This window comes from Argentina anserina, chromosome 5 (assembly GCF_933775445.1).
Source record: "Argentina anserina chromosome 5, drPotAnse1.1, whole genome shotgun sequence".
Classification (NCBI taxonomy): domain Eukaryota; kingdom Viridiplantae; phylum Streptophyta; class Magnoliopsida; order Rosales; family Rosaceae; genus Argentina; species Argentina anserina.
Window position 1 is genome coordinate 2,539,125 of NC_065876.1, and position 22,575 is coordinate 2,561,699.

The window sequence follows — 22,575 nt, forward strand, 5'->3', positions numbered from 1 at the left end:
AGACAAGACAAAAGAGAAACAACATCGTACGACTGAACCACCTCTTTGTTCTTTCGCAATTCCCGAGAGCACATGACCGGAGCAGTAACCTCGACAACATCGTTGGTATCCATGTCGGAATGAGCTCGCTTGTTACTGTTTCGAAAGTGAGAGAGAGAGAAAAGAAAAAAGAAAAGTTAGGCAAAACAACACGAAGAGGAAAATAGAGTCTTACTAGCTTTCGAAACCACTATTTAAATAGCCCAAAAATCAGAGAGATAGAGAGAGAAAGAGAGGCATAGAGACTTATTGGATTTCTCGGGTTCGTTTAGCCGCAGCTCCATTACTGAACCGGCTCCGACCGCTTCTTCTCCTTCTGTAGTTTCACACACACACACACACACACACACACATATATATATATATATATAGAGAGAGAGAGATGAGATAACCGGGTTTGTTTTGTTTTTGGGTTGGTGGGGGAATTGGAAATGTGGTGGATTTTCGACAAAGATTTGGGATGAGGATCTGGGATCTAAATTGAAGGTGGATCTCTTCTTGGGTGTTTGGAGATCACCTTTTGCTGCAGCCTCCATCATGAGTATTGCGAAGAAGAAAGAAGAAAGAAGGAGAAGAAGAGAAAAGTCGTTTGTGTCATTTTTTAAATTGGCACGTGCGTGAGCAAACTGACGGGTTTTTACTGGAAAATACCATCCGGCCCCTCATTGATAGGAAATAATGAGTTTGAGTACCACAATGATGATTTTATAAGTCTAAGTACCTCGTTAACCTTGTTACCAAAATTAATTACCGATCGTGAATTTTTTTATATTCAAAATGAGGATGGGTTCCCGACTTCCCGTCAACCAAATCCAACGGTCGTCTCTAAACAAAAGGCGTCCGTCCACTACGTGCATGAGCGACTCGATCAGTTTATCCCACGTCCCCATTTCAAATCACCACTGAAGGCCATTTCAGTGAATTTACCCCTCTCACACAACGGGCAATGATGACATGTCAACTCTCTGCCCGCCACGTATTGTCCAAATCCCAATCTCCGTAAATAAATCGCAAGTCAGGTCCCGTGTTGTAAAAATTTCAGAAACCCAATGCAACCGTTTTACGTAGGTGTTCAACTCCTTCTATATAACAGTTTCTCAGTCCAGGAATCCAGATAAGAGAACACAACTGTCTCCTCTTTCTCTTCACCCTTTCATCTCGTCACTGACAAGATTACAACCTTAGGGTTTTAATTCCCAAATCCTTTATACCAGGGGATACAAACAGTGAAACAGAGACGTACAACGTTCATCATAGTAGTACGTACGTGGTGGATTTTTACAATGTTACGCATTAGCAACACCGTGATCGGGATCCTCAACGCGATGTTCCTCCTCCTGGGACTCGCCTCCATCGGAGCATCGATCTACTTCCACCTCCACGGCGGCACCATGTGCCAGAAGGTCCTCCAGAACCCTCTCCTCTTCGCCGGACTCTTCTTCGTCGTCGTGTCCCTCCTCGGCCTCGCTGGCTCGTGCTGCCGAATCAACTCTCTCCTCTACACCTACCTAGTCTTGATATTTCTCCTCATCATCGGACTCATCGGGTTCACCGTGTTCGCGCTATTCGTGACGAACAAGGGGATCGGACAGGTCGTGTCGGGACGAGTGTACAAGGAGTACAACTGTACAAGGTCGGAGACTTCTCGCATTGGCTCCAGCACTACGTTGTCAAGAGTAAGAACTGGGAGCCCATCAAGAGTTGTCTCATTGATGCTCAGGTTTGTAAGAGTCTCGGCGGCGATGTTCATCAGTCCCAGTTCGATTTCTACAAAAAGAACTTGTCTCCGATCCAGGTATTTAGATCATTTCACTTTTCTCTTTATTTAGTTCTTGGCTGGTATTCTTATTAGTTGGTATCTAAGTTGTGTGTGTAAATGTAATTAATGGTAGTATGACATATCTGTGTGTCTGATCTTAGTTACAGTAGTTTATTTCATATAAAAAAAATTGGATCGTTCAGTATTCTATATTGTTATGTTACCTTGAAGAATCAATTACTGATCATTCAGTTTCTGGGTTTCTACTTGTTTTAGTACGTGCTACTGTATCTTTTATGTGCAACGTTCATACGCACTAAACTAAATGTTCGATGCGAACACCCTCTTCATTTACAGAAATCAGAATGTTTTGGACCATTCAGTCAAGTGTTTTAATCATAGTAGTAATTCATTCGACATTGTGTTCAGCAATCTACGCTGTTGGATATTGATTGCATTTCATATGTAGTTAAAAACCAATATTTGTTGCATCACTTGCATGAGAAAGTTCATCATGAACATCTTTCAGTATTGCCTTCTATATCCTTAATATGTACCATGCCTATTGGACTGTGTACTAGTATTAATCTGTTATCTGTGTGCGCATGTTTGATTTTTATAGTCTGGTTGCTGCAAGCCTCCATCTTACTGCGGATATCAATTCGAGAATGCAACATATTGGGTGATTCCAAAGTCTGGACCTAAACAGCCGGACACTGATTGCCTAACTTGGAGTAACAAACAGAGCAGGTTGTGCTATGACTGTAAATCATGCAAAGGAGGAATTCTGGCCAACATTCGCAAAGAGTGGAGGTCTCTGGCCATTCTCAACTGCTGCGTTCTTGTTCTCCTTACCCTTGTCTACTGCGTTGGCTGCTGTGCTACCAAGAACAATCGCTTCAGTACTTACAACTACAAGTAATACATGGCGGCTCTTGAATATTGCTAGCTAGTGTTGATCTTAGCTATAGTTTTTTTTTTTCAATTAATTGTTTTAAGTTAGTTATTAAGCCAATGTAATTGAGATTTGCTCTTCATAGCCAGACCTTGTTAGTAACCTTGTTGTTTTTAGTATTGAAATACTTGGAAAGTTTTATCGTTTCAGTATATTGTTTAGTAGTCTGAAAATTGTGGGATGCAAACAGAAGTTCGATCTGGATGAAGCTAAAAGGGCCCAATTGTGAGCGTATAGTCACAAATTTTTTCCGCCAATATGATTGAACCAGTCCAAAATATCGTACACCCATATTCTGTATGTATAACCATTTAAAACAACCAACCAAAAATAATGACTCTAACGTGAACCGTTTAATGAGGATAATTTTTGCAGAGATACACAATGGAATGTCTAATTCTAACTCCCAACTTTTTCAGGACCCGAAATATAAATCTCAATGTAAATGGGCATTGGGCAATAAGGGAGCTTAGCTCAGTGCAACCTTCCGAATGAAAATTCTAACAATTGTCCTGACGAATGAGTTCTACTTGAGAAAAGTGCAAGCAAGGAAGAGGAACACATAAACTACTAGTGATGTTAGAAGTTCAAGAGTCCAACTCGGGTTTAATAGCACTGACGGAATAATTGGGACCAAAATGGAACCGCACACCCATCCTGTTACAAGTGCTCCAAGTCTGCAATTGAACCAATGTGTAAATAAGAGAAGATAGGGGGAAAAGCATGGAACTATAGCCACGGTTACTATTCACAGATGTCTTACCCATAGATGGAAGCTCTAGCCAAGCTCTTCGTCTTCTCATTAAGGAAATATATGCAAGCTGCCAAGGACACTGCTACCTGTGGCAACAGAATTGTCATTTAGTACACCAGAACTAAGTAACTGATTGGAGAACTTTGAAGCTGTATGTATCAGGACTATCAGCAATGAGGGAAGTACAAGTATCTAGTATGGCGGAGAGCACTTGAAGTATGAAACTGATCTAGAATTCATTATCATTCCAATTAAGCTAAGTGCATATCTAGAGGTAATTTCGAGGGGATTCAATCTGTCGCTATAGGATTTCAATTCAAAATCACTGCAGTTTCCTTTTCAAGGTCTAGGTCTATCTCAAATTCCCAATCTTACCTATCTCACAAAAAAATTATCCTACATTACATTAGTATGACTGATGACTCACATTGATAACAGAACTGACAAGATACATGATGGTAAAACAAAAAAAGCATTAATTATATTTATCTGTGTAAAAACTGGAACAAACCTGAAAAGCCGGTCCACCTTCACCTGAGTTCATAATACTCCAGCCAGACATGAATGCAAAGAGGGACAATCGTCTGAATATAACTTCAGTCGCCGGAAGTTCCACAAAGTTGAGCAAATTCTTAACCCAAGGAGGAGACTCTTCTACTTTCTTCTTTAACCTGCTCTTCAAGTTAATTTTAGTTTTCTTCCTCTGCTGGAAGCTTGTCATCAATATTTTCTCAAAAGCAGCTTCAATCGACTCTTCACTTCTCTCATGTCCAGCATACTGTTGCAATAGAAAGTTGCGCGATCCCCAAATCTCCTCCTCAGAAGCATCTTGAGTCACACCAAGACGCTTATAGGGATCCCAAACACTGACCCGAGGGAACTTTGGAGTATTACCTACATAATATGCACAAGAAATGAACAACAGCCAATAACCACCAAAACCATATCACGGCATCAACACTCCTCACAAGGGGCTTGAAAGCTCGACATATAAATTACCAAAACCACCTATCCAATTCTATCAAAATATCAAAATTTATACTCAACCACTAAAAAAAATCACAACAATCATAAGGAACCAAGGTTCTAAAAAACGCTAGGCGCTAGTCAGGCGGATTGCCGGGGACTAGCGCCTAGGGGACTAGTCGGGGGCCTAGGCGGGGATTAGGCGGTTTGTATTTTTTAATTATTTTTAATTTTTATATAGCACAAAAAAATTAAAATAACATTATAAAAAGTATTTCAATGGTTCTAAATAAGAAAAATACTCAAAATTTATATGAAATCAAATGTTTAACACTTCAACAACAATGAGTTTTTTTTTAGAAAATATAAAAAGCAAAGGCAATTAAGCAAATAAAATTCTTCTAAAGTCTATAGCTTGCACTCTTCTTCTCCAACTCCCTCCATCACTCCCTCCATATCGGATTCAAACTCAAAATTCAAATCATCTTCCTCCTCTTCATTCTTCATCATGTGTGTTCTTTTGTTTCTTCTTCTCTTTGGCATCATCAATAGCTTTCTTGCATTTGGCTTTGTCCTCATTCGAAGACTTCTTACAAGCGGCCACATTCCCCCTAATGCCGGCAATATGTCGCTTGATTCGATATATTCCACCACTCACTACTTTTCAACACAACTTGCACTTAATTCGATCCAAGTTTGTAGCTTCCACCAACTCTCCATAATCCCACCCAACATCTCTCGAACCACGTTTCAATGCTTTCTCAATCGCCGACATAGTGGTAGATGCCGACGAAGAATTAGTGTCGGTTGCCATTACCTTGCCAATTCTATGGAAGTCCCGAACTTCAAATACAATTCAACCAAAACTCTATCATCTACACTAACAGAGTAATAGTCTAATACACAGAGTCACGGACAACACCACGTCACCAACACAGTCACTAACACAAGAAAAAGGCCACAGGAAGATGATGATACTAAACCAAAACTCTATCATCTACACTTAAACAACAAAACCAAATGAAATATACACAAACACAATACACTAACAGAGTAATAGTCTAATACACACAGTCACAGACAACACCAACAGTCACTAACATAAGAAAAATGCCACGGGAAGATGATGATACAAAGTCAATAACACAATAAGTCATGCATCTCAGTCAATCACATTCACATATACCCAATAATGCCAATATCACTCATTATTTGAACATGAACAGAGGCAGAGACTCAGAGAGTCAAAAATTAAAGTCCAAAATTGGCAACAAACGGGCTAAAGGAGAAGAGTGTGCGACCTGAAATTGAAAGCTAACGCTTTAAGAGAGTCTCAGAGAGAGAGAGAGAGAGAGAGAGAGAGAGCGACGCCGGACGGCCGAAGTGAGAGGGCGCGACTGAGGGAGGCAGAGGACTGAGGTGCGACTGCGACTGCACGACTGGGACCACTGGGTGCTAGCCGCAATTGGGTTTCTGTCTTTATGGGTTGTGCTAGGCGCGACTGGCTTTTCCGATCAGATTAAGGGAGGATGAGGCTTTTAGCGACTGAGGCAGTGAGGGTCTAAGGGCTGTGAGGCTTAGAGAGTTTTAGGTTTAATTGAGTTTGAGAGATGAATCAGAGAACAAAAGCCAAGAACGCAAGGGCAAAAATTAATTTTCCGCCTAGGCGCCATTCCGCCCAGAACCCGCCTAGGCGGCCTTTTTTTACCAAACGCCCAGATAAGCCGACTTTGGGAAAATCGGAACGGAAGGCTGGCGCCCAGCGCCTAGGTGGCCGCCCAGCGCGTTTTTTAGAAGCTTGTAAGGAACAGACTCGGCAGATTAACATTACTACAGCACAACTTCATTGTCAGTGCACAGCGAGAAATTTTGATCAATGAATTAAAAATTAGTAGCGAAAAACAAGGTCATGAGACCTCCAAGGTCAGAATTAGCAGTGAACATATATCAATACAAACTGAGGCCTCCAATTTCCCTCACAATTCTTCACTCTCTGAACCTAACGAACTAATATTCATTTGGAGAATAAAACTCAATCCATTGTTGATTACTCAACATACCTAATTATATAATCAAAGCAATGAAAAATTAAAAGAGTACCTCCATATGATGTAGCTGCACATCTAGGGATTGGCCGGAAGGAGCTAAAGTTTTGCAGCTTCGAATTTCCACGAAAATTACTACAAGAACAAACATAGATAATCGATATCAATTTACTGAATCAGAGAGAGAGAGAGAGAGAGAGAGAGAGAGAGAGGCTCACAGTTTTTTGCCGATGAAGGAGGTGGTGAAATTGGAGGCAGCGACGGAGAGAGAGGCCATGGTTCAGTGAGAGAAGAGAGAACGCAGCAAAACCCTAACTGGAAAGACCGGCGGCAGCCACCATAGCTGTGAGTCAAAAGGGAGCCAACAATATCCGATGCCTTGTGTTTATTCAACAACGAACCGACCTATGCTATCTTATGCTAGGAACGCGTGCATTGTATCACTGCTTTTTTAATGGGCTTGTTATGTTGGGTGTTATTGGCCTAAAGGCCCATCACCTTGTATTCCTAACTAAGCTGCACGGAATTAGGTACGTGAAAGCGAAACGTTTTGAAATACGAAAGCGTTTTTTAAAATTTTTTAGGAAGCGGATACGTTTTGAAAACGTCGAAATAAAAATTATATATATATAAATTATAAAAAACATAATAACAAATTTAATTAAATTCCATGATCTTTTTTTGTAGAATTTTCACTTTTCTAGGAATTTCATCCCAAAAAGAATACTTTGAGATAAGGAATATTAGATTACTGGAATTTAATTAAATTCCACATTCTTTTCCTCTATCCAAACGTAGCATAAGATTACATCCACCCGTCCCATTTGTCATACCAAGGAAAGCTGTACAAGACACCAAATTCATGGGGTACTTCTTACCCAAAGATACACAGGTATTTGTTAATGCGTAATTGCGTATGCAATTGGAAGAGACCCATATGTTTGGATGATGAGCCTAATTCCTTTAAGCCTGAGAGATTCATGGGCTCAAAAGTGGACTATAAGGAACATCATTATGAGTTGATTCCATTTGGAGCTGGGAGAAGAATATGTACGGGTGTGCCTTTGGGTCGTAGGATGCTGCACCTTACTTTGGGGTCATTGCTTCACCAATTTGTTTGGGACTTTGGGTACTTGATGGAAATGTTACCAAAGAAACTATGGATTGGAATGACAAGTTAGGCATAACAATGAAAAAGTATTAGCCATTACTAGCCCGTATCAAAACTATGGAATCCCTTATTTTTTGGGACATTTTAGGGTTTACAAAATTCCATACACTCGAACTCATTTCATCAAAAATCATCGCCTCCATTCACTTCATGTCTTCAGCTTTCACTCTCAATTACTGATTTCGCTCTTCACTCTCAATCGCAACCTCTCAGAATCTTAATGGGAAACTGAAAATAAGCCTTAACTCAATCTCAAATTCTCAATTGAAATTATGAAAGTATGAATTATATATGCAGCTCGGGTTTTGGGTTTTACTTTATTTGGGTTATGGTTTGACTTCGTGTTCGTTTCAAATCGAAAGATCTTGAGTTTTGTGTTTACTTTCTTTGTACATAAGTATGAATTTGTGTAGTGTAAAGTTCTCAATTTGTGCAAAAGAAACTAATCTTAGTTTGTATCTTTCGGTTTTGTGAAAATATGAAGTATGTCAATTGTATTTTTATGTGAATTTTGTTCATGATTGATCATAATTAGTATAATAAATGATGCATATGTATATCTTGTGAAAATTTGCCAATTTAGTACTGAAAAAATACAGAATGATACTGAAACCGAACAATATCGGTTTAATTTCGGTATTGAAATCGAAAATAACAGTATTGAAATATAAAATCAGTGTAGTATCAATATGAATATAATCTCCGACCGTCTCGCCCTAACTAAATCCGTGTTGTATCAGGATATTGCTTCCTACTTCCAAAACAATTGTTTGCCTTTTATGGTTCCGTATGCATATATAAAACCAGTGGGTGTTCCGCCCGCTTGTTTTGTTCTTGTCCTGTCAAAGAAGAAGAAGAAGGGGAAAAAGCTCCAGATCTGGAAGCTCGATCGGTCGTTCGTTCATGGAGACAGTACCAATTCATATCCACAGATTTACAGATGTGCACGTAGAGCAAGACAGCGTACCAGCATTTGGAGTGGATAAAAGGCCTGATCGTATGGTAGTCAAAATGGGATATCAAAGTGCAAGCTACGGCCGCCGTGGCCCTGACGGCCCATCTCGACGGGATTCAATCCAGGGACATAAAATGGATAGGTTTTTCTTTAAATTGGAAGATATCAAGGAGAAGGGATCCCCCTACCGCTTAAAATGTAAAAGGTTTTTGGCAGACCTTATTGCCGAGGGAGAGAAATGGATTGACATCCCGGAAAAAGTACACCGCAAGGCAATGCGGAGGTTGTTCCGGGTTATTGACAAGGCTGTCAATCCCGATCTGCCGATTTATTGGCAGATTTGGGAGATCACTGTGCGTACTTGGGAGGCACCTCCTCCCTCTAGTATCAATTTTGTTCCTGCTACCAGTGATTCAATTGAAGACTTGGAAAGATTGATGCTTCAAGTCGTGGGAGACGAAACATGTGCAATCTGTTTGGAGCAGTATGATCAGCCGGCGGCTCTTGTTACTAAGTTGCCCTGCTCCCACTATTTTCATGCTGATTGTATTGTCCTCTGGCTGCACACCCATCACAACTGTCCCTTGTGCCGCCTCGCGATGCCAACCTAGCTAGTAGTATGAACCCTCGCTGCTGCTGCTGTTGTTGTTTTAGTCTGCTAGCTAGTTTCTTCCTGCCGAATAATTAATTCAGCTTTCCAATTTTATTTTGTGGCTGTAGCTTGTACTGCTTGCTACATTCAATCAGCTATTGGACTTTGGCTGAATTATGATACTTCAGCCATATTTTGTGAGTCCAATTTTATTTTATTTCGTACAGTATCCGATTTTCAATTTTCCTGAATTATGATACTTCACCCATATTTTCTCAGACCTATTCTGTAAGTGTAGGTGAAAACACCAGTTTCATTAAGCAAATAGTGTATCCAAGTTGAAACATATAACTACTAGAGATTTCCAACCACAGTCTCAATAGTAAAATATATTTTGGTATAGTGAAAGGAAGAATAGATGGAAAAATTGTTCAATAGTAAGATATAAGAGCAATAATTCAAGATCAAAGCAAACCTGCAGCACCAGAGAAGAAAGCTTCCTGATAAACCGTTCAATTTGCACAGGTATCATTCCAGTCTTTTCTGTTGCATCATTGATAAGTGTCTCATTCACACCGATACCCTCATGGCGTGCCCTCCATCGTGAAAGGCCTCTAAGTTCTCCCATCCTGAATGCAATAATTTCTGCAGCAGGCTGGAAAGAGTGGGTAACTAGCTTTAGTTTCAACTCAAGCCCTCTAATATGGTAGAGTATTGAGTAGTAAGATCACTTATATGTAACACTAAACACAGTTCAAGGTATATGACTTTAAGGACTCATTAAGTTTACGGTGAGTATATGAAAAACTTCAATCGGTAATCTATGTTTCATCTGCCAATTCCACATCAAAATATGAGATCATTTTGCTTAGATATAGATCGTGAAGATGGCACTATTTTATCCTCTAGTAAATTATAGCAAAGCTCTGCACATACTTTTATAATAAAATATGCATCTACAGCAAGAACTAATAATAAAGCACCTGGAGATGATTAAGGATTATGAGTTGCAGTTCTTTCCTAGCACCACAAACAGCCTTTGACACGTTTCACACCCTAAAAAGAAATACACAATTGAAATCAATTGTATGCTCCCATACACATTCTTAAGAGGAAAGCATAATTAAAATCTTAAAAAGAGGGTGTTACATGGGACTAAGCATACCACTTCACAGAGAGAGTTAACAAGAAACTGATGAAGTGGTGGACTAGTCCTTGCACTGTCTAACTGACTCAAAAACTCATCTTCAGGAGAAGATACAAGTCCTATAAAGAAATGGTAGGGACTATGAAATGTACAAACCAAATCACCAAGAACCATGTCAAGTGGGGAGTAGGTGACAAGTAGAAGTTACCATGGTCTACGATTAGACAGAGAATCAAAATTGTCATGAAAAGTACGCATAGCATCAGACCACTCCTTGTGCATAACTGAAATTGATTGTCGAATAACCTCTGTCAATTCCTCAATGTTAGAAGTTTGTTGCGCCACTTGATGAAGCTCACTTTTTCTACAACGATAAATTAAATGGTAAGCCAGACATTGATCCAAATCAATAGGTAATTGCAGGACAACTTCATACAGTCTCTACAATAAGGGTCAGCATTATGAGTTGATTCCATTTGTAGCTGGGAGAAGAATATGTGTTGGTGTGCCTTTGGGTCGTATGATGCTGCACCTTACTTTGGGGTCATTGCTTCACCAATTTGATTGGGTACTTGATGGAAATGTTACTAAAGAAACTATGGATTGGAGGTTAGGCATAACAATGAGAAAGTATCCCCATTACTAGCTGTGCCGATACCGAATATACCAGCCCGTACTAAAATTATAAAACTCTTATTTTTGGGGCGTTTTTGGGTTTACAAAATCTCATACACCCGAACTCAATCCATCAAAAACTCATCATCTCCATTCACTTCGCGACTTCATTCTTTCACTTCGCGTTTTCGTCTTTCACTCTCAATCACTGACTTCGCCCTTCACTCTCAATCTCAAGTCTCAATCGCAGTCTCTCGAAATCTTAATGGGAAAACTGAAAATAAGCCTTAACTCCATCTCAAATTCTCAATTGAAACTCTGAAATTATAAATTATATATGCAGCTCAGGTTTTGGGTTTTACTTTCTTTGGGCTATGGTTTGACTTCATGTTCGTTTCAAATCGAAGGAGCTTGAGTTTTGTGTTTACTTTATTTGTGTAGAAGTATAAATTTATATAGCGTAAAGCTCTCAATTTGTGTAGAAGGAACTGCTCTCAGTTTGTATTTTTCAGCTTTGTGAAAATGTGAAGTGTGTCAATTGTATATTTTATGTGAATTTTATTCACGATTGATTATAAATTAGTATATTAAATGATGCATATGTAGGTATTGTGAAATTTGCTAGTTTCGTACTGAAAAAATACATAATGGTACTGAAACCAAACAATATCGGTTTAATTTCGGTATTGAAATTAAAAATAACAGTAACGAATCCAATATTGAAATATAAAATCAGTGTAGTATCAATATGAATATAATCTCCGACCGTCTCGCCCTAACTAAATCCGTGTTGTATTAGGATATTGCTTCCTACTTCCAAAACAATTGTTTGCCTTTTATGGTTCCGTATGCATATATAAAACCAGTGGGTGTTCCGCCCGCTTGTTTTGTTCTTGTCCTGTCAAAGAAGAAGAAGAAGGGGAAAAAGCTCCAGAACTGGAAGCTCGATCGGTCGTTCGTTCATGGAGACAGTACCCATTCATATCCACAGATTTACAGATGTGCACGTAGAGCAAGAAAGCGTACCAGCATTTGGAGTGGATAAAAGGCCTGATCGTATGGTAGTCAAAATGGGATATCAAAGTGCAAGCTACGACCGCCGTGGCCCTGACGGCCCATCTCGACGGGATTCAATCCAGGGACATAAATTTGTTAGGTTTTTCTTTAAATTGGAAGCTATCAAGGAGAAGGGATCCCCCTACCGCTTAAAATGTAAAAGGTTTTTCGCATACCTTATTGCCGAGGGAGAGAAATGTATTGACATCCCGGAAAAAGTACACCGCAAGGCAATGCGGAGGTTGTTCCGGGTTATTGACAAGGCTGTCAATCCCGATCTGCCGATTTATTGGCAGATTTGGGAGATCACTGTGCGTACTTGGGAGGCACCTCCTCCCTCTAGTATCAATTTTGTTCCTGCTACCAGTGATTCAATTGAAGACTTGGAAAGATTGATGCTTCAAGTCGTGGGAGACGAAACATGTGCAATCTGTTTGGAGCAGTATGATCAGCCGGCGGCTCTTGTTACTAGGTTGCCCTGCTCCCACTATTTTCATGCTGATTGTATTGTGCTCTGGCTGCACACCCATCACAACTGTCCCTTGTGCCGCCTCGCAATGCCAACCTAGCTAGTAGTATGAACCCTCGCTGCTGCTGCTGTTGTTGTTTTAGTCTGCTAGCTAGTTTCTTCCTGCCGAATAATTAATTCAGCTTTCCAATTTTATTTTGTGGCTGTAGCTTGTACTGCTTGCTACATTCAATCAGCTATTGGACTTTGGCTGAATTATGATACTTCAGCCATATTTTGTGAGTCCAATTTTATTTTATTTCGTACAGTATCCGATTTTTAATTTTCCTGAATTATGATACTTCACCCATATTTTCTCAGACCTATTCTGTAAGTGTAGGTGAGAACACCAGTTTCATTAAGCAAATAGTGTATCCAAGTTGAAACATATAACTACTAGAGATTTCCAACCACAGTCTCAATAGTAAAATATAGTTTGGTGAAGTGAAAGGAAGAATAGATGGGAAAATTGTTCAATAGTAAGATATAAGAGCAATAATTCAAGATCAAAGCAAACCTGCAGCACCAGAGAAGAAAGCTTCCTGATAAACCGTTCAATTTGCACAAGTATCATTCCAGCCTTTTCTGTTGCATGATTGATAAGTGTCTCATTCACACCGATACCCTCATAGCGTGCCCTCCATCGTGAAAGGCCTCCAAGTTCTCCCATCCTGAATGCAATAATTTCTGCAGCAGGCGGGAAAGGGTGGGTGAATAGCTTTAGTTTCAACTCAAACCCTCTAATATGGTAGAGTATTGAGTAGTAAGATCACTTATATGTAACACTAAACACAGTTCAAGGTATATGACTTTAAGGACTCATTAAATTTACGGTGAGTATATGAAAACTTCAATCGGTAATCTATGTTTCATCTGCCAATTCCACATCGATATATGAGATCATTTTGCTTAGATATAGATCGTGAAGATGACACTATTTTATCCTCTAGTAAATTATATTGGCTGGCCCCAACAGAGAGTATAGCAAAGATCAAATACGTTTATAATACAATATGCATCATTTAAGCCCTTATGGTAAACATTGGGTATATATATGTTAGGGCGAAGTTATAATTCATGCAAGTAGGAGATTCTGAAATAGCAGATAGGAAAATTGCTTGAACATAATTATATACAATCATGCACAGAAGGACATGTACTTCAGTAGGATCACCTGAACAAACTTGGGAAAGCCAGGTCCAAGTGGAGATCCGTTGTACAGGGCAATGGAAGCACCATTTAACAAAGAAGCATATACCAACCAAGGGCCCATCATCCACCCAAGATTTGTGGGCCAAGCAATAACATCACCTTTACGAATGTCCATATGACACCAGGCATCTGCAGCAGCTTTGAAAGGAGTTGCGTTGGTCCATGGAATTGCCTTTGGGTCTCCTACAGCAAAGATCACGGCCAGAGTTGGTCAAGCTTCATTGTATAATTTACCAGTAGTTCCAGATGAGAAGAGGATATTTGTAATTGCTTCTATAGGTTGTTCCACAGCAGTGAATTCAGCTCTGCGGGATCACGAGAAATCAAAACAGATGCTACATCAAAACTAGAGCCTCACTGAGTAATAGATTCTTTCAATATAAGATCAACGAAATCTACATACAGGCTTAGCATCTAAAAAGTTTAAGAGGATCTGATCTGATATGACGAAGTCAAAGAAGAAACTAGTCCAAACTCCTTGAAAGAAAGGGGGACACATTTCAGCTTGTAAGCCAAGAACTTCCAAATGATTCTAAATATAGCTCCATCTATATGAATGATCAATCATATCTCACTGTAAAGTTACACGAGTTTATCCTAAAGGAACATAAAATGTGTTTAATAACCTTATTAATTTACATTGTGATACAAAGTAAACTTGAAAAGTACACTATAAGAAACAAGAAGAGTACATACTTGAGATCTTTTACTATTTCTAGAAAATCATGCCAAGAAAGGTCACCATTACGCAGTTTCATGCTGGAATTGGAGCCCTTTGTAAGGAGAACAATTGCCATAGGAGATTGAGCATCTATGATTTTACTGCAGAATAACACTGAAATGAGACTTACAAGAGAACAAAAGCAGAAATAGGCCAAGTCACATCATGGCTAGAGTACTTCACCTATAAAAGGGTAGACTTTTCTCACCACGAACTATTGCATCCTACCATCATAAACCAAAAGAAAAGGAAACTGAGATAACACAGTAGAATATATAAAGCCACAATATACTTATTAAGAAGAGAAAATTTCAGCTTTTTCAACAAAAAGGTAAAAACCTGAGTAAATATGGCTTTTGCCTCCGAAATTTTCAGTCTGGTTGCTATTTCAGGAGGAGCAAAACTATCAGCAATTGATACAACTATGTAACCCGCCAGAACAATGGCCAGGTAGATAACTATGGAAATGACATTCATTGGCATATCAATTGCGATTGCAGATCCTTTCTCCAGACCTAGTGCCTGTAGAGAATGTGCAACTAACCTACAGATTATATCATCAAAAGAATCTCTAATTAGAACCACATAAAGTCACTTAAGTCTATCATAAATGTTCGAAATGACCTCAATAGGATAAAGCTTAGAGGACCATGAAAGCGTACCAAACCTCTGCACGCAGTTCTTCAAGTGTCATCTTATTCAAAGCAAGATCACCCTTCCCTTCATCACGCCATGTTATCATTGTATCATCCAAGCTCCTCTTGCAATTTATACTCAAGCAATTCTTTGAATTCTGTGAAGTGTGAACTCGAGGATTCTTCTTAAGCAAGGAATTTTCCAAATCACAAACAGCAAAAAAAAATAAAAAACTAACTTTAATCTGAAAGTAAACAGATTGACAAAAACTTAAGCTAATTATTAACATTAAGCTATCAGTTTCATTTCGCGGTCTAATTATATATTTCAAAAGAGCGAGAGAGCTTACGGGTCGGGCAGCCAGGCGGGCGGGTCGGGTCCGAAGTCCTTATAGCAACCGTAGTACATCATCTGGTGGAAGGAGAACGGAAGCTCCGGGCTGAGCACTTTCCCAGTGATGTTGCGCCACGTGTCCGGAGAGGCAGCGCCGTGATCGGCGATGATCTTAGCGAGACTTCCATGGAGTCTGTTGGCGAGCTCCGGCTCAATCCCGAGAGCTTCGATGTCGGCGACCGTAACGGTGCCGAGGCTCTTGAACGACATCGCCGTCCGTTCAACGCCGGCGAGAGAGAGAGTGACCGTGTTGGATTAGGAAGACTATTGTGAGTTGGAAGATAACGGCTTTAAATTAGGTGAACCGCCATTTCTCGTGCGTCGTTTTGTGTATGAAATTTCTGCGTTTTATGAATTGTGATCATCATTAGAAGTTAGGCTGTGACACGTGTTATGCTCCGGTGCTACCAGTCGTACTATGAAGTGGATAGCTCACTATATGAAAGCTTTTTTTTTTTCTTTTCCACTTTACATTGTAAATAAGTTATATGATATTTTAGATGAAAATTAATAGATTCATAGTTTTAAGTAACTTACAACTAGTGAATTCATGTGTTGATCCATGCAATGGTCTGTTTATAGACAATGGTACAAGAAATGAATTACAGAATATACAAACAGATAGACCAAGAACAATACCAAACCACTAGATACAAGTTTGAAAGAAAGGTTGAAAAAAAAAAATAGAGACAAGCTTGTGAATTAAGTTAATCTGATAGCAGCTTTCGACCCGACTGAAGTGTAGTACCAAAACTTCTGGTGGCTGCTGGGATGATTCTTGATGGTGAAATCACCTCAGCAAAGGAGAAATTGTATGAATCTGTCCCTAAACGACTTTGTAGCCACCCCTTGCCTCCGGAGAACCCATCTGCCACGATCCAGGTGTTCTTAAAGCCTAGATTGGTAAGTGTTCTTGCAACTATTTTACCTGAATCAGAGTACCTATACATGTACACCAGAAAAAAACAAGGGCATAGTAAGAAAGAGGGTAATGATCCAAAGTCATTATGAAGAATGATGAATGAGATTAAACAAAGAACTCACGAGTCCAAGATGACGATGTTGGTGCCTTTGTTGATTCTCTTGAGGTAAGCTATCTTTAGAGCTGTTATCTCAGCCTCGACTTTCTTCACATTTCTGACTAGACCTTTCAGTTTGCTTGGTAGTTCTTCCAAGCTGAAAAAAAAAATAGGGGAGGCAACATAATTCACTGTGATCATGCAGACAAAGCCATAAGAGGTATAAAAGGGGTTGAGGCAAATGCAACTCACGGAATACCAATCAATCTGCTTTTGGAACTGGATGGAAGGCGAGGAATGCCGGCCTTGTCCTTCTCCTTCTCTGATCGAATATCTATCAGAAGATAATTCTTTGTAGAAATGAGATCAAGCGTTTGAGCAGGAGTGAGGGCACCTGATTAGTACAAGCATAGCACATTAGCTATTAGTACCTGTTCACAGACAGCTTCAGAACAAATATGTAGCCTCATTTGATGATAGCATTATAAATCCCATGTCAAAAACAAATACTTGTAATCCTTATACTGATTTTTAACCAAGTAAATGAATGATAGAACTGCAATACAAGCAGAAAAAAAAAATTCATTGTTTATTTATAAATACCGTGAAGCAACATTGTATTACAATGAAGTTGTACTTACCTTTGTATCCTCTGAGGTTAAAAGAGATAGCAGACCAAATTGGAGGAAGAAGGAAGTATGTGAGGACTACTACCCCAGCAGTTCCAGCAATCACAACCGGATCTGCTGACGAAATGGTCTCGACAGTTGATGAAGCAATGGGCTTGGCATCTTGAATTACTTTGCTGGTCTGTCCTGCTGCATCACCTATCGTCTGGGACCAAAATATATCCTTTAATAAACATACTGAAAATTTGAAGAAAAGGGTGAATAGTAAACAAAATCCCCCTTATTGTTGTCATTTTGTCATTCTATTTACAATCTCAAATTCCATACTTGTAGAAAAATGAGTGAATGGGTCCATACTATAAACAAGTCCATTGCATAGTGAACACAAACTGCTATATTTAGTTATTTACAAACTGTTATACAATTTAAGATTTCTAGATTGCAACCCTATGTCAGGCAAATGTACACTGAACCCCGATTTAAAGTTTCAAGTTTCAACCACTCTAGTCACTTACCAAGTTCCACTAAATGAATTATGCAACTGAAATCAACAACTAGACTAAAGCTTTGTTTCACTTTGAAACAGCACAGGTTAATGCAGCCATGGATGGAGCAAAGTACAAACCTTTGCAGCACTGTAAACAGGCGCAGTGTCAATCCCGGAACTTTGAATTGCTTCTTGAGCTTTCTTTGAAACCTCAGAAATTGCAGGAGAAGCTATCTTCAAGGCTTCTTCTCCAGCCTGCTTAGCAATCGGCATTGCTACATCGACTCCAGGCTTCACTGCATTTATGAAAGCTTCAAGAAAACGCGCTGTGTTATCGAGAACACTAGAACCCACTTGCTGAACTTGATCAATTGTCTGCTCCACCTATCAATCCAAGAAATGAAGAAAGAAATATCAACCAAAGGATTCCAAACACCTCTAAATAACAATCTTTTCCTGCATTGAAAAAGAAATGCGCTTACTTCATTGAGGGAGGAGACTATTTGATCCTTGGAGAGGCTAAAGGCCCTGGCTTCAGAGGGAGAGGTGAAGAGGGCCAACAGAGATAGGGTAGTTGATGTTGGGAGTGACAGAGAGATGGGTCTGAATTGGGGTTTGAAACATAATTTAGGTGTGGATGATGCAGGTGATGATGATGAAGAAGATGATGATGAAGATGGTAGAGGAGAAGAATGAGAGGGAGAAAGCTGAGGTCTTGGGGTGACTGAAGCTCTGATGGCCATCTCCACTGCCATCTTTGCCACCTGAGCCTCTCAACAAGTGGAACACACAAAGTGAAGACTTGGAAAGTTCAGTGTGTTTCACTGTTTCTTTGGTTGATGTATTTTGTGATGAGAATTTAAGTGGCCAAGATAAGGCACTTTTGTCCAATGATAAAAGGGGATTTCTATCCTAGCCTCTAAAGCATCATATGTCATGTGGCATTTTCATTAATATTTATTACAACTCATACATCAAGCAATCTAGGTGGGCTTTCCTGCTTGTGGTAGTAGAAGTTTTGTGACTTCTCCTCAACTTTCATCTAACCAGAGCTGTCATATTTCACTAATCACATTTTTATGTTAGAACCAAAAGGATCCATTAGGCTTTAACCTTGAAACCTATGTATTTATATATATATATATATATATATATTTATAAAAAAAAAAGAAATAGAAAAGGAATCAAACTAGCCCTTCAAATGACTAGGGAGGCATATCATTTGGGCTTAATGACAATTTTGATGAGTGTATTCATACCGGTTTGCTGCTGCATCAGCATCCAGAAATAATACAAAACATAAGACTGCTCCAGAAATTGCTCTAGACCAAAATAATACTACAATCTGTCACATAGATAATTAATCGATCTATGCTACGATGGTAATACTAAGTCTGTCTGCAGTCTGCATATATAAGTTTGAGGATTGGAATTGCATATGAACTAACTCCAGTTTTGATTGGAAACTCTAACTTCTTCCTCTTGCATACTTGTTTGCCGTATCAGTGTATCAGACATTGTAACAGTATTGGAATGGAATCAACATCACATCTGGGACTAAAGTACAAATATTGTTTGTAAAATGATGTGACAAATGAATGTTTGTAATGTTCCTATATATAATTTGGTGCAGAACAGATTCACAGAAGAAGACTGCCTTGCTATATGAGAAGTGGTAAAGATGAATTGTAATTATAAATGACTACAAATTAGATAGATATACAGGTAAAGAATCAGAGAGACACAGAGGGTTTATCTGATATGTAAATGAAATATGAGAACTGGAACAGTCTGATTTATCTGTATCACATGAAGACTCAACCTTCAATTTTTTACTCTTGTGTAAAGTATCATTTTGTAAAATCTGATGTTGCAAGTCTCATCACAACCATAAAGCAAGAAAACATATCTATTTAGCCTTAGCTATAACTCCTATAAGTGAAGCACCAGGAAAATCAAATAAGCTAGTTAATAGTTATTATGGACTCAGATAGTAGATTATGATGATTAACCATCTCCAGAAAGCAAGAATCTGAAGCCAAAACTATGAGAGTCAAAGGCTCAAAGCAAGGATATAGTAAAAGGGCCTATCGATCAGAAAGTACATAAGGAATCCAACAAAAAAGGCTAAAAATTTCTGAATAATTTTCAAGGACAAGAATTCCGTAGGTACACTTGTTCAAATTTGAACAGCAAGTAAACCAAAGAAATCAGAACATGCATGCTCTGAATGAAGGGACTTAAAAAATATAAACCAGTACGTGTCAAGTGCCAAACTTCTAGTGTTTTATAATTTGAAGCAAGTGAGGATGAATGAAAGTTGGAATGAAACACTGTAGCTTATGTTTGGTTTTAGGCTTTTGAGGTGTGAGTTTTGTTTCCAAGCAATTGGAGTTATATAAGTAGGAGAATTACTTGGGGTGAACAGTGAGTTTAATACTTATATTATTCACAATAATCCTCGCTTCTGTCGACACCTCCCAGTTTGATTTGTACACTTCTGCAACTATACTTCTGCTAATATTCCATCACAGATCATCAACCTGGCAGACTCTTACTGTGAAAGTACTAAACCAACCCTAATTTGCAGGGTGTAATTTGGAGCCACATCAATTATTGAGGGGATCTAGCGCCATTCATGAGGGTGAATTCCAAGCAAACGATCTCTCTCAACCTTTTCTGCTGTGCCAAAACCCTTGGAACTATACAGTAAACATCCTAATACAACTATGCATCCTGCACTTTAATTTGGCCCTATATAAACTGACAACCCAACTTTAGTACTAATTAATAATATTGTTCTCTTTTCTACCCCCCAACTTCTCCATAATGGAAAATATATGTAATCAGGGTAATAGTTCGATTATTGTAAGACTTCGAGTTTATTAACTTGGGATGATCAAGATGAGAAGTGAAAGCAGATATAAACTTACATTTATATGACTCAGAACTACATATCTCATAACAAATTGAACAGATTCTAAAGAGTAGTACAGGATTATAGAGCAAACTTGAACTGAAGTAGAATTAGGAGGATCCTTATATCAGGTACACATTAGGATGCTTTGATTTCCAAACTTAGCTGTAGCACATGTATGTAGCGCTCAGCCAGTCGATGGATCTCTTTCTAATAAGTAATTAAATTGTTAACAAAACATTAATGCTTATCATCACCTCTATTGACGTTATGTACACCAACTCGAGATTAGTTTAATAAATCTAATTACAATAATGTTATTACTTGGGATACAAACAAATCCCTAGTGAGACAACCAACATGCCATTATCCCTGTCATCATTCTTATAGTACTCACTAAAATCTATAATAATGGTGCAGATGCCTTCCGTTCCCTTTCATCTATAGCAAGGCTAAACGAAACCCTTCTCTCCTACTCTCATGGACTGCCTAGAGAGCTCAATACCAAACCAAAAAGAAACTTTCCATGAAAACAAAGAGAGTGTTTGTCTTAGTACTAGCGCAATCAAGGTTCCGAAAAAGGCAAAGATCAAGGGAAGGAGATTCCTAGGCGTGAGACAACGACCATCAGGAAGATGGGTGGCTGAGATCAAGGACTCATCACAGAATCTGAGACTATGGCTAGGAACTTTTGATAGAGCAGAAGAAGCTGCATTGGCATATGATAAGGCTGCAAGGGTTTTAAGAGGAAGGAATGCAAAGACCAACTTCCCATCATCTCATCAGCAGCATGGAACGAACTTCATGAATGTACATGAAGAAAGTGATAACATATTGAAGAAGAATCCACGGCTTTATCAGCTGCTTCAGCACGCGATCATGAAGAACCATGCATCAATTTCAACTTCATCAGCCTCCATGATCAGAGGATCAAAAGGGGGTCAATCGGATTCAAACAATAACTTTGATACGCTTGTTGAAGAAACTATTGTGTGCTCTTCATCAACTAGTGCTGCTTCTTATATAAGAGATAAAGATTACCATTGCACCCTTTCATTTGGGACTACTTCTAAGGTTTATTCTTCTGTTATTGTTGCTCCTTCTTTTAGTGCTACTTCATAGTGATCAATGTGAAGGGTTATCAAGAGGCTCCCGTAGTCACTTCATTAAGTTGCTTTCTGGTGGATCCTAGCATGTCTTGAGATAAATATGATTATCAAAGAAGAGAATAATAGTTTGTGTAAATCTTGTGATTAATTGTGTTTCTTATTCTGCTTTTGAATATAATTACCAAATTATTATGTATTCAAATTTTGCTGCCACTAATTAATTATTATGAAATTTGATGATGATGGTGGCTGAAACTAATATGGCTCCAATATCAGTGAGATATATTAGCAAAAATTCCATGAGAATATTGATATAGTTCTTTTCAAATTACCATACGCAGAAAATTCTCCCTATTAGTGTGTGAAATCTAAGGAAATAAAACCAATCATATATGGATTCATTACCAATTAGCAGAAAAGAAGAAAATGGTTTAGCTCCGAGTTAGATCGATAAGGATAACTGGATAAGTAATATCATAGAAATGATAAAATAGCTGCTGGTGTAAGAATTGAATTGGATATATTTTCAAATAAAGTATATTCGGTATATAATGTAATCTGGGTTGTATCATATACAGTGCCGTCTCATTACTATATGCGAGAAAGAATCATGCACCTTTTTATGCAGATTTGCAGAGTGAGGGATGATGCAATCTTAATCCTGTACTTGCATGTTTGTCTTCTTAAATCTCACTCAGCAGACATGAGTCGAATCATTAAAGAGAAAGAAAGGGCAACAATATATAGCCTATATTGCTGATATCAGCCTCGATCAAAATGAATAAGTCTTGTAGGCATATGCAGTTCATAACCTGATTCAAATAGGGCTAGGGCATGCAATCCACTTCGCGCGCACTTGAATAAAGTATAAGATAGAATTTAAGAGAGAC

General features: G+C 38.8%; 5 protein-coding genes across 5 annotated transcripts; 2 read left to right on the forward strand and 3 right to left on the reverse strand.

Annotated features, from left to right (window-relative positions):
* Positions 1-1,322: 1,322 nt before the first annotated feature.
* On the forward strand, positions 1,323-2,720 carry LOC126794024 (tetraspanin-11). The gene is given in 3 exon segments (XM_050520667.1): positions 1,323-1,658; positions 1,661-1,834; positions 2,421-2,720. Coding segments are annotated over 3 exon segments (810 nt in total).
* Positions 2,721-3,079: 359 nt separating this feature from the next.
* LOC126794184 (protein CHAPERONE-LIKE PROTEIN OF POR1, chloroplastic) lies at positions 3,080-6,888 on the reverse strand. Its single transcript, XM_050520842.1, has 5 exons — positions 6,737-6,888; positions 6,574-6,653; positions 4,019-4,401; positions 3,517-3,593; positions 3,080-3,430 (listed from the first exon to the last, which is right to left on the reverse strand). The coding sequence occupies exons 1-5, from the start codon at positions 6,793-6,795 to the stop codon at positions 3,280-3,282; spliced, it is 750 nt and encodes a 249-aa protein (XP_050376799.1). The 5' UTR covers positions 6,796-6,888; the 3' UTR covers positions 3,080-3,279.
* Positions 6,889-13,139: 6,251 nt separating this feature from the next.
* On the reverse strand, positions 13,140-15,747 carry LOC126794760 (probable acyl-activating enzyme 17, peroxisomal). Its single transcript, XM_050521537.1, is given in 8 exon segments — positions 13,140-13,249; positions 13,737-13,957; positions 14,009-14,079; positions 14,471-14,596; positions 14,679-14,719; positions 14,835-15,039; positions 15,158-15,431; positions 15,434-15,747. Coding segments are annotated over 8 exon segments (1,314 nt in total). The 5' UTR covers positions 15,735-15,747; the 3' UTR covers positions 13,140-13,174.
* A 320-nt stretch (positions 15,748-16,067) lies between these two features.
* Positions 16,068-18,525, reverse strand: LOC126794762 (calcium sensing receptor, chloroplastic). The gene is made up of 6 exons (XM_050521538.1): positions 18,142-18,525; positions 17,798-18,043; positions 17,185-17,377; positions 16,796-16,937; positions 16,569-16,700; positions 16,068-16,466 (listed from the first exon to the last, which is right to left on the reverse strand). The coding sequence occupies exons 1-6, from the start codon at positions 18,412-18,414 to the stop codon at positions 16,232-16,234; spliced, it is 1,221 nt and encodes a 406-aa protein (XP_050377495.1). The 5' UTR covers positions 18,415-18,525; the 3' UTR covers positions 16,068-16,231.
* A 2,444-nt stretch (positions 18,526-20,969) lies between these two features.
* On the forward strand, positions 20,970-21,827 carry LOC126794765 (ethylene-responsive transcription factor ERN2-like). Its single transcript, XM_050521542.1, has one exon. It carries the CDS (start codon positions 21,057-21,059, stop codon positions 21,696-21,698), a length of 642 nt encoding a protein of 213 aa, XP_050377499.1. The 5' UTR covers positions 20,970-21,056; the 3' UTR covers positions 21,699-21,827.
* Positions 21,828-22,575: the final 748 nt, after the last annotated feature.

Bases quoted from the DNA above. Each gene is read 5' to 3' on its own strand.
- LOC126794765 (XM_050521542.1), top strand. From the start codon at position 21,057: ATGGACTGCCTAGAGAGCTCAATACCAAACCAAAAAGAAACTTTCCAT.
- LOC126794762 (XM_050521538.1), bottom strand. From the start codon at position 18,414: ATGGCAGTGGAGATGGCCATCAGAGCTTCAGTCACCCCAAGACCTCAG. The intron at 16,701-16,795 runs GTGAGTTGCATT...TTTTTTTTTCAG, and splicing joins AGCAGATTGATTGGTATTCC to CTTGGAAGAACTACCAAGCA. The intron at 16,467-16,568 runs GTGAGTTCTTTG...GTACATGTATAG, and splicing joins AACATCGTCATCTTGGACTC to GTACTCTGATTCAGGTAAAA.
- LOC126794184 (XM_050520842.1), bottom strand. From the start codon at position 6,795: ATGGCCTCTCTCTCCGTCGCTGCCTCCAATTTCACCACCTCCTTCATC. The intron at 6,654-6,736 runs GTGAGCCTCTCT...TTGTTCTTGTAG, and splicing joins TCCTTCATCGGCAAAAAACT to TAATTTTCGTGGAAATTCGA. The intron at 3,431-3,516 runs GTAAGACATCTG...GTTCAATTGCAG, and splicing joins GCTAGAGCTTCCATCTATGG to ACTTGGAGCACTTGTAACAG.